We start from the raw sequence: 10505 nt of genomic DNA, 5'->3' as shown, positions 1-10505 counted from the left end.
AGAACAATTGAGGATATTTTTCACAACAGAAAAGATTATTATCAATAGGATCTTTCCAAAGCGTAGGCACATTGCCAGCATGGATCACCACTTGCCTACCTTTCATAACCGTCGATCTCAAGTTCTCAACAGACACCACCCATTCACAGAGTTGCCTTCTTGAGAGCATTGCTATGGAAAAACCTCGTCGTCCATGTGGTGTCATGAGATGGCCGGTGAGGATATGACATTATTGTAGTTTGCTGATTATAGATCTGATCGCTTTGGTTTTCTTTCTCCTTGTCTACGCATAGCTTTGATCTCATATGACTTTGCTATTTGTTGGCGTATTTTTTGTGCGTATGTTGGTATTGGCTGTATACATCCTAGCTATGTAGAGGCCATTTGAACCCATCTACCAAATCGATGGATTAACTGTAGCATTGCTTCTTCTTTTTGAGTTTTTTTAAGGCAATTTTGAGGTAAAACTGTAGCATTGCAAAGTTGAGCACCCGCAAAAAAATTTTAAAAACATTGAGCACCAGCAGTACAGCAATTTCCTCACCCGTGAACCCTCGCGCAAAAGCCCACCAAACGACAGAACAAGGAGTCCCCAAAGCCCAAGTCTCGGAAAAAAAAACCCGAGCAGCGCGACCACCGTCCTCTCCCTTCTCTCCTCCGTGACGCCGTGGCCTGACCAGTGACCCCTAGACGTTTCGCGCCGAAACTCCAATCGCCGCCCAAATGCCGCCGCCGGCGCCGCACGAGGAGTTCAAGGCCGCCGACGGCGAGGCATGCAAGTACGCAGAGCACGTGCCTAAGCTCGCCAAGTTCCTCTGCAGTTTCCACTCCGACGACCTCCGCCGCATCCTCCTCCACCCCGAGTCCACGCTCCACTTCCCCCTCGTCATCGAGTGAGTCCTCCTCTCCACCCCGCTCCTCTCCCCCTCCTCCCCAAACCCTAACCCCGTCCCGTCCGCTCTCGCAGCTTCGCGGAGCTCCTGGACTTCGACCCCGGCTTGGCCAAAATACTCTACAACGACCCCAAGGACTTCCTCCGCGCCTTCGACAAGGTCGCCCAGCGCGCCCAGGCGAGTAGATCATCCTGCTGCGCGACCCAGATCTTCCTTTTCTTCGCTTATATCCCCGCATTTCTCGAGCACTTTTTTTTCTCTTCTCAGAGCGAGGTGTTGTGCAACCTCCGAAAGGGCGAGGCGTTGGGTAATCCGGACGAGTCGAGGCCCGCTGCCGTGCAGAAGGGGTTCGTGCACGTGCGCGTCAACGTCTGCGGGTCGCCACTGGAATTCCCTGGTGCGCCCACGCACGCGCCTTTTCTGTTCGTTGTAATGCTTGCAAGATTGTTTGGTCACGTGATGTTTCAGCTGTGTAGGGGTTTCCTGATTCGGCGGTGATGTTTTCATTTTTGCAGAGTCGTCGCTGAGCATCGGGAAGGTTAGGGTGAAGCATAGGGGGATTCTGCTGACATTGAAGGGGACTGTGATCAGATCAGGCGGTGTGAAGATGATCGAGGGCGAGCGGGAGTATCAATGCAGGAAATGCAACTGCAGGTTTGTGATGCATGTTTCAGGGCTTAGTAGCATACTGGTATTGTTGGCTACATATTCAAGCCCTTGCATATTAGTGGCTTGTCAAGCATAACTGTGAATTCCATATTAGTGTAATTAAGTAAGTTTAGATTGTGATCTACTGACTAACATGGCTCGGTAGAGGCCTGTCTTAAGAATTTAAAGAAAGTTTCTTCTTGAATTAAAGATGATACTTGATGGCTGTTTCCGCAAGTAATTAAATATTTTTAGTTTTTCTCCGAGATCTAAATATTTCAGCTGTGCTGGCAAGATTGTTGTCATCTTCTGTTACATTGCTGGAAACACTGGCCTATTAATTACCATCTTTTTGTTACATAGTCTTGTAAGCTAAAAGCTGGGTGAGCAAGTCTGCAATCCGAGTTTAAGCTTCCCCTGTTTAAAAGCTTGCAGTGTGAGAGGCTTACTTCTTGCCCATCCATGGTATTCCATTTACAAAGAGTGTTGAGTGCCATGGCTGTATGTTTATATCATAAAGACACCTGACCTTAATTTATTTGTGTATTGAATAGGTTCCGCTGCTATCCTGAGCTAGAGGCTGGGAATCGTATAACTCTACCTGCATCTTGCCCATCCATGGTATTCCATTTCCTTTTTTTTTAATCAAAGGTACTGTGATTTCATTAGTGAGAAACAGTCTTTGGTTTTCAGTTCTACTTATATTTGACAATGGTTTTATCCTCGTATGGCCAATGTACATCATCTATTGTTCCTTTTGCATTTTATAACTGTTCGAGACTACTCAACTTTTGTTGAAGGAGCCACTAATAGTTTTGCTCTCCATTCAGAGTTCAAAAGGTTGTCAAAGTGCTTCTTTCCAATTGATAGGAGATAGCATAAGCTGTCATGATTATCAAGAAATAAAAATCCAAGAAAGCGTGCAACTTCTGGATGTTGGGTCCATACCCCGTTCCATGCCTGTGATTTTGATGGATGACCTTGTTGATCTTGTTAAAGCTGGAGGTAAGTAGCTTCTTTGGGCTCATCCATTTATTGGAATCTGTGAGCCCTTGTTTTTTGATGATCTTGAAAAGAAGATCAGAGTTCTTTATATATATATATATACCATGCGGTGAGTTCATCCATTGTTTGAGCCATAATTACTACATGTAGTAACGAGTTACTACATGCTCACTAATCGATATCAGTAAAAAATGGATCGGATGGTAGTTCTTTACCATGCAGTGCAGTGAGTCATCAATGGTGTGGTCCATAATTACTACATGCAGTAACGAATTACTACATGAGTCATCAATGGTTTGATCCCTAATTACTACTACATGCTCACTAATTGGCAGCAGTAAAAAAGAGGGATGGGATGGTAATTCTTTACCATGCGTTGAGTCATCAATGGTTTGATCTCTGCCAAAGTCGTGACACTGGTCGTAAGTTGTTACGATAGAATTTGCATGGACAATCCCGCGGGGTCGGCTAATTAACGCGTATACTGACCGGTTCGATCGAGCGGCCGGAGCGTACTCTAATATAAATGCGCGCAGGCTTAGTTTAGCACGTCTATATGTATATATATATATATATATATATATATATATATATCAGGAGCTTTACCAGATAAGTTTATATGTTGGTTTCTCATTGTTCCCAGCTTACAAGTGATGTGTTTCTTTTGCTGGAATTGCAATCTAAATGTCCATCCATTGTTGATTTCTTGCTTTTCTATGACATTGATATTCAGCTAAGTGTGTTCTTTCTCCAGATGATGTCATTGTTACGGGTATATTATCTGCAAAGTGGTCCTCTGATTTTAAGGATGTGCGTTGCAACCTTGATCCTATGTTTATTGCCAATTATGTGAGGTAATTGATAAGTCGAACTACCCCCTCCGTTTCTTTTTTACTTCGCATATTAGTTTTGTCTTAAGCCAAACTTTCTGAAGTTTGACCAAGTTTATAGAAAAAACAACATCCATAATACCAAATCAATATCATTAGACCCAGCATGGAATAATTTTTCATATTGTATTTATGTGGTACTCCCTCCGATCACTTATTTTGGATCAGAGGGAGTATTATAGATGTTGATATTTTTATATTAACTTGGTCAAACTTTACAATGTTTTACTTAAGATTAACTAATATGTGAAGTAAAGAAACGGAGGGAGTATGGCTCTTTTCCAACTTCAGCCGTGGAAAGTAGTAATGGTAGTTTCCTTCACATTTGTGAAGTTGTTGCAACTCCAGAAAATTTTTAGAATCGGTATGATGTTTTTTTTTGGTCGTACTATGTTGGTTTTATGTTAAAAGAAATAAAATGGAAAGAATATTACGTAATCGACATGTGAACATCTAAATTATTATATGGTCTCATGTGAAGGGACCTCCACAGTTTGTCACCCAAGTCGATGATTTACTTCCATTCATTGCACCATAGTTCCTTTTTGGACCATCTGCAGAACTAGTTGAATGCCGCCATGGACATCATCTGCTCAACACTTTTAGGTTGCTGGGTTCTGAAGTTTGAACAATGTCTTTGTGCTGTGTTATACAGGAGAACTAATGAGCTGAAGTCTGGTATAGACATCCCTGAGGAAATTATCAAGGATTTTGAGCTTTTCTGGGCAGAAAACAGAGCTACTCCACTAGAAGGTGCTCAAGCCTCCCCCCTCCCCTCCTTGATGTTTTCCAGATCAGCGGTCCAAATCTTGGCATGAAAAAACTGGCCTCATCAAAAGAATTCCGTATCTCAAATTGCATCTACAGTTTCTTTTACCATATAATCGGTACTATAAGTTATCTATTATTTTCCTTTTTTGTACGTAGGAAGAAATAAAATCTTGAAAGGCATTTGTCCTCAGATTTTTGGGTTATTCACGGTAAAGCTTGCAGGTATGCTACTTTGTGTCAGTAAGCTATATTGTTAGTAATTCAGTAGTGTTTTTAAGCCTCGTCTGGAAATAAGTTAAATAACTAATTTGTTCTTTTAAGCATTCCTGTCAAATACTGTTGCCATTTTAACTATTCATGATACATTTAAATTTCAGTTGCTCTTACATTGATTGGTGGGGTGCAGCATGTTGATGCTTCTGGAACAAAGGTTCGTGGCGAACCACATATGCTTCTTGTTGGTGATCCAGGTACTAATGTTTGTAATGACACGTTTTATTGAGATATGATGAGTATATATGGCATTAAAAGTGTGTACACCGACAATAGGATTTAGACTTCTGCAAAGTTTACATTGTAACTAGACTGAGAGTAGCACAAGAGAGAGATAAGCCCTCCACTGCCTTCCACGAGAATTAATTACACAGTCAAAGTTTTGCGTTTAGTATGTAAGAGACACAGTACTTCCATATTTCACAGCAACAGCTGAATGCCCTCATGCTGCTGCGGAAATAATTATAATAAATCTAATCTTGGTCAGTCTCCATCATGACCACAGAAGGCTTTGAGATAGAATAACAAGGCAACTTAGTGACTTGCAAATAATAACTAAAACCGTAAAAATAATCATATGCCATATTTATGCCCACCAGTCATGAAGTTGGTGGAGGGATGGGATGCCAAACCATCGCACCACTCAAATATTTTTGGTAATAAATATTTTAGTTTTAGCTGATGATTGCAGATTAGTAGTAAATGCAAGGTCACAAGTGATAATGTTCATACACACTAAGTGACAAACAAATGCAATAAACATATGATAGACTAGGAGCCTACTATGGCATATGTTTTTGTTTTACCCTTAATTGTTGGAAGGACCCATGGAGACAATGGCATGAGAACTAACTCACAGTCTATTTACGAGTGTGTGTAGCCTATGAGGTTGCAATTGTCACTCTTGTGTACCACATCTAAGATTGGTAAATATACATTTGAGACAATTGTAATGTGTATTGGTGTTTCACTGAACTCCAGGTACTGGTAAATCCCAGTTTTTGAAGTTTGCTGCTAAATTGAGCAACCGTTCTGTGATTACAACTGGTCTTGGAAGTACCAGTGCTGGTTTGACTGTGACTGCTGTCAAGGATGGAGGTATATATGTTCGACGTTACCATTCCTCTCATCATTATATGTTGAATTTTTGGTGTTGTTTTTCATTTGAAAGTAGCACTAATTTTCTTGGTAGCAATTTTCTTTTGAATTCAATGATAGGTGAGTGGATGCTTGAGGCTGGTGCCCTTGTGCTGGCTGATGGTGGTTTGTGCTGCATAGACGAATTTGATAGGTTGGACTGTTTCTCTGGCTAATTTGCTACCCAGTACCTTTACTCACTAATACAATTAGTGGCCTGTGTCTTATCTGATATTCAACATATCCCAGTTCCTGATCACAACTGGCTTGACATTGTGAAAATATTGAGAATGATTTTTTATGAAAATTTATGTCACATACTCATATTTGAGATTCGTTGATGGATGGATTATTATGAAAATTTATGTCACATACTAATATTTGAGATTCGTTGATGGATCAGATCCTTGTATATTTAGCTTGAATGATCTCATTTGGACAATAAAAATAAGATTGATGCACTTTACTTGATAACAGCCTCCGCTGTTCGAATCTCCAATATCTTGATAATAATCTGCAATCTCCACTTCACCAAAAAATGTGTCCAAAAAATTGCACTGTATGCCCATTCACTCTTATAGTTAATTCTTAGGAACTTCAAAATGCTCATCACAAGCAATTTTGACTCCCTCATGTATATGAATTCTCTCACTTTTCACAGCTGAAATGCCATAGTCCAGGCCTCATTTCAAAAGACTGTGTGCAATATGGACGCTTGCCTACTCTCATGCTCCTGTACAGTAGACACACACTGTAATGCGGGGTCAGCAGTACAAACAGTGGGACTGCAAGGATTATGCCACACACCAGGATCGCTTGTTGTGGGAGTAGAGATAGGATTGGTGTCCAAGTTTGTTATTACCTTTAATCAGTTTGTTATCTTGAGAAAGCATCCCTTGGATCAGATTAATTTCTTTTTCGGTTTTGATGCCCCTCTCTGTATAAAGATGCTTGGCCTATGAAACAACAGACACAACAATAATCATCGATCTATCTCCGCTCCCCTCTTCCAAGCAGACACCCCTAGCTCTGGAGTGCCGTGGCTGCAAGCCCTGAACTCCCGTCGAGTGACTGCTACCAGCCCTAATCCAGGAGCACAGTGATCTCCCAGACAATATGCATTGCATTTCAGTTGTTTTATTTGATGTATTTTCCATGCTAAATTGATAGTTCTTTTTATTGGAGTATCACAGGATATGATATGTTATTATTTAACGCTCTTAGCCTTATGCTAAATACAAGACTGTGTTTATGCCTCTATGTTTTATCTGATATAGTTTCCATTTGACATTCTCATTAATAGTATGCGAGAGCATGACAGGACAACAATACATGAAGCCATGGAACAACAAACAATAAGCGTTGCAAAGGTACCATGCGTCTTTCACTCAAAACAGTTGGCATTTAATGAGCCATTCATGCTCACTAGCATGCAATTTGGTAAAGTATTATCACTTCTTTGCCTTTTCAGGCTGGACTGGTGACAACACTCAGTACAAGGACTACTGTCTTTGGTGCCACTAATCCAAAAGGACAATATGATTCAAATGAATGTACTGCACTTAACATCAGTATAGACGTGCTACTTAATAGTAAAGTAACACTTGACAGTATTTCAGGCACCGCGTATTTACTTCTGCAGTTCTATATTATAATAGCTCAACAATTAGTCATTTAATCTGTGTTACATTTGAGACTCGATCCAATAGTAGCATGAACAATAGACTACCACCACAATACCATCACTGTCTTTAACACTGCATAGTAGCACACTAGTAAGGTTAATAATCTGATGGTGCAATCAGCTTAATGATATTTTATCATTGTAATTTCTTTAGCTTCCTTTGAAGGATTTGCATAACCTTTTGAAATACTTTCCATTTTCAGCCTTATCCGTGAATACAACACTTTCAGGACCATTGTTGAGTAGATTTGATATAGTTCTTGTTCTCTTGGATAAAAAGAACCCTAAGTTGGATGGTATAATTTCATCTCATATATTAGCCCAGGTATGGTTTTATTGCTTTTCTGTTGAGCTTGGTCTCTTGTGTTCCTTCTTAGATAAGCTTACCCCTGTTTGGAAATATGGAAAATGGCCAAATTTCTCTCTATTGCATAATTGGAACATATACAAGATGTGGGCCTCACTATCAACTCTATAAGGATGCACATAATATAGCAGTCTGTCATTTTGGAATACACTGCTCTATTAAGCACTATCTTTTTGAAATTATGTAGAGCACCAAGGCAGAAGAAAACAAGGCCAGTGACGCTGCCGTAAAAAGCACCCAACCTTTGGGTATAAAAGAGTGGACACTCCCCTGTTTGAGAAGGTAGATAGCCAACATGACCTGTGTTGAGTTTAGAGACTTGTGCTCAGAAAGACAAGTACATGTGTTTCATTATGTTGTACTTAATGCTCAGACCTTTTTGTTGCCTTAGCAAGTGCTATTTTGTCAGGTCATGTATAATAAGCAGCTGAAATTTTCAAGTGTATTTGGCTTGTTTGATTGTGCTGTTTACTGCCGAGTTTTTATTTTTCATTGTCAATGCTGTATAATGATGCTTGAGTATTCTATAAATCACAGGTATATCCACTATGTAAAGCAACGGTTCAAACCGGTGCTGACAAAGGAAGCAGAAAGTGTTATCTCAGGCTATTATCAGCTTCAGCGGAGAGATGGAACACATAATGCAGGTTAGCAGAACATTTATTTTTCCTTAGAGAGTTTTGCAGCTGCTCAAAAACTTGAATTTGTGCAGCGAGGACAACTGTGCGTATGCTTGAGAGTTTGATAAGGCTGGCCCAAGGCATGTTCCGTCATCTCTAGTGGATCTTTTCCCCTTTCAGATATGTTTATGATTCACATCTCGCCTCATTCTCACAGTTCTACATTTTCCCATGTTGTAGCACACGCAAGACTAATGTTCAGAAATGAGGTTACACAGCTTGATGCTATTGCTGCCATATTATGCATCGAGTCCTCCATGACAATATCCGCAATCATAGACGGTGATGGAAACGCTCTGAACTCCAATTTCCAAGAGAATCCTGATCAGGAATGTATCCTAAAATATGATTTAGAACCTTATTTATTCAAAATTATTGAAGGTTTAACCAATGAAAACTTGAATGGGCGTTTGCTTAGTGTTTTTTCTTTTGTTTTGCTGTTCTGGCCTATTATCTAGGGTACTGCCATTAGGGCAAACTAGGATATACTTTCCATTTCAATGTTAATTTGAAGTTAAAGTGTCTATTTTTCTGTTATCTGGCTCGTTGCTAACTTGAAATACTTACATCAAGAAATGCATCGTTGTAACCTTAGATTATGTGAAGTGTGTAGAGTGATAAGTAGTGTTCCCAATGTATTTGTTTGTCTTGACATTTTAATAGATATCAAAGAGGAGCAGAAAATTCGTGACAAGCTTGCGGATTACCTATACTAATATCTGATGCAGCAATACGATGACCAATGAGCATACACGCATATCATCTGCAGTTCTGCATAGCAATATGATTTGGTGATCCACTCTGCTTTTGAATCATCAACTGCTATGTGTCTTGGCGGTCAATCACAATTGCTAGGTTAGGAAGACTAAATGATACTTCCTCTGTAAACTAATATAAGATCTTTTAGATCACTGCATACTGGCACAAGGAAGGCGTTAACGCCAAATCTCTGTCAGTGAGTGGTTTTTTTTTTTTGCCCGTTCCACGGCAAGCTAAAAGAACAAACTAAGAATAGCTGCTTCTTGAAGAACATGATACGTAAGCTAAAGCACATGCTCATCTCATGCATCATTAGCTGTCCCAATTGACGTGTAGCTTTTCCCTTGATAAGTGAGATTCAACGAACTGCTACTATTTATGTTTTTGTTTTGGTATGGCGCCCGTTTTAATCATCCTTTTGCAGTTTTGTCAGATATGCCAAAAATACATGTAATGATGGTTGCTTACCACTCTGATGAGGACTACACATTATGAATCTTCTCGCTCAAATTGCAACAAACTGGCTCGTTGAAATCAGTCTATTCCTTCGAATCAATGTCAATCTCGTTTGTTTGTTCTTACATAAATGGAGTGCTAAAGTTTGAAGATGTATACTTCATATTGTTTTGCCCGTTGTCTTGTAAATCTCTAACAATTTGGTAGCGCTGACTCTTGTAATTATACAAAAAGCAAACCATCTATATATCATCAGTGTTAGAATCCACCGAGTTGTTATTTTTCCTCATTTTGTTCTTCCTCTTGTGGATATATTTGCCACTCCCTTGATTGATGAACTAAATATGTTACTACTTGACGCTGGATCTATGCTGTCAGACAACGACTAGGAAAGCGATCATTCGACGACCCCCGCGTCGCTCCGCTCGGGCGACTCGGGGGAACTCCGCGCGTCGCCGGCGGCCCCCTCCCCTGCGCCTCCTCTCCTCCGCCGCTGCCGCTGGCCTCGCCGCGGTGGCGGCGGCCCCCTGCCTCCGAAGGTGGCTCGGGGAGATCCGCGGCGGACGCGTGAGGGCCGGGTGGCTGGGGTCATCTCGGTGGCGTCTCCACTCGAGCTCGGTGCCGAGGGCGCGGTGAGCGCTGGAGGGAGCAGGGGTGGCGTCGAGGTGGCGCGCAGCCTGCTCGCCGGTGCCTGGTCGTGGCGCTCACAGGTGCTCCCCTCGGCGGCGGATCTGGCCGGCGCGCCGGATCCGGGCCAGCGGCTGGCTTTGGGCGTCGGGGTGCAGTCTCTATCCTCGGCGTGCTGGTCCTGCCATCTCCTGTGGCTGCTAGGGCGGCGTGGGGGCGGGGCCAGGCCGGTGGCCAGCCATCCCCTCTCTTCCGGCCAGATCCAGATCGGGCGTGCGAGGTGCCTCCTCTGTTCGCGTCCTCCTGCCGATCTGG

The 10505-nt window shown here is 41.7% G+C and overlaps 1 protein-coding gene across 3 annotated transcripts; it reads left to right on the top strand.

Annotated features, from left to right (window-relative positions):
- Positions 1-642: 642 nt before the first annotated feature.
- On the top strand, positions 643-9779 carry LOC119342065 (probable DNA helicase MCM9). Of its 3 annotated transcripts, none has more exons than XR_005165367.1 (20): positions 643-893; positions 968-1290; positions 1409-1547; positions 2096-2162; positions 2372-2546; positions 3301-3400; positions 4092-4189; positions 4364-4429; positions 4585-4677; positions 5462-5578; positions 5699-5771; positions 6921-6987; positions 7089-7170; positions 7505-7626; positions 7856-7950; positions 8206-8315; positions 8381-8428; positions 8529-8681; positions 9012-9203; positions 9532-9779. XR_005165367.1 is itself a non-coding variant. In XM_037613907.1 (20 exons), exons 1-20 carry the CDS (start codon positions 724-726, stop codon positions 9062-9064), a joined length of 2061 nt encoding a protein of 686 aa, XP_037469804.1. In that variant the 5' UTR covers positions 643-723; the 3' UTR covers positions 9065-9486. The 3 variants fall into 3 exon arrangements, 2 of the variants coding, with proteins under 2 accessions (XP_037469804.1, XP_037469803.1); XM_037613907.1 differs by lacking the exon at positions 9532-9779 and having other exon boundaries at positions 968-1070; positions 1161-1290; positions 9012-9486; XM_037613906.1 differs by lacking the exon at positions 9532-9779 and having other exon boundaries at positions 9012-9486.
- Positions 9780-10505: the final 726 nt, after the last annotated feature.

This window comes from Triticum dicoccoides, chromosome 7B (assembly GCF_002162155.2).
Source record: "Triticum dicoccoides isolate Atlit2015 ecotype Zavitan chromosome 7B, WEW_v2.0, whole genome shotgun sequence".
In the NCBI taxonomy this organism is placed as follows: Eukaryota; Viridiplantae; Streptophyta; class Magnoliopsida; order Poales; family Poaceae; genus Triticum; species Triticum dicoccoides.
The sequence above is the reverse complement of the archived record's forward strand: the minus strand, read 5'-3'. Positions and strand labels throughout refer to the sequence as shown.

Excerpts from the sequence above, each read along its gene's own strand:
- LOC119342065 (XM_037613906.1), top strand. The coding sequence starts at position 724 with ATGCCGCCGCCGGCGCCGCACGAGGAGTTCAAGGCCGCCGACGGCGAG. Across the intron at positions 4,430-4,584 it reads ATTCACGGTAAAGCTTGCAG|TTGCTCTTACATTGATTGGT; the intron begins GTATGCTACTTT and ends TTTAAATTTCAG. Across the intron at positions 8,429-8,528 it reads TTTGATAAGGCTGGCCCAAG|CACACGCAAGACTAATGTTC; the intron begins GCATGTTCCGTC and ends CCCATGTTGTAG.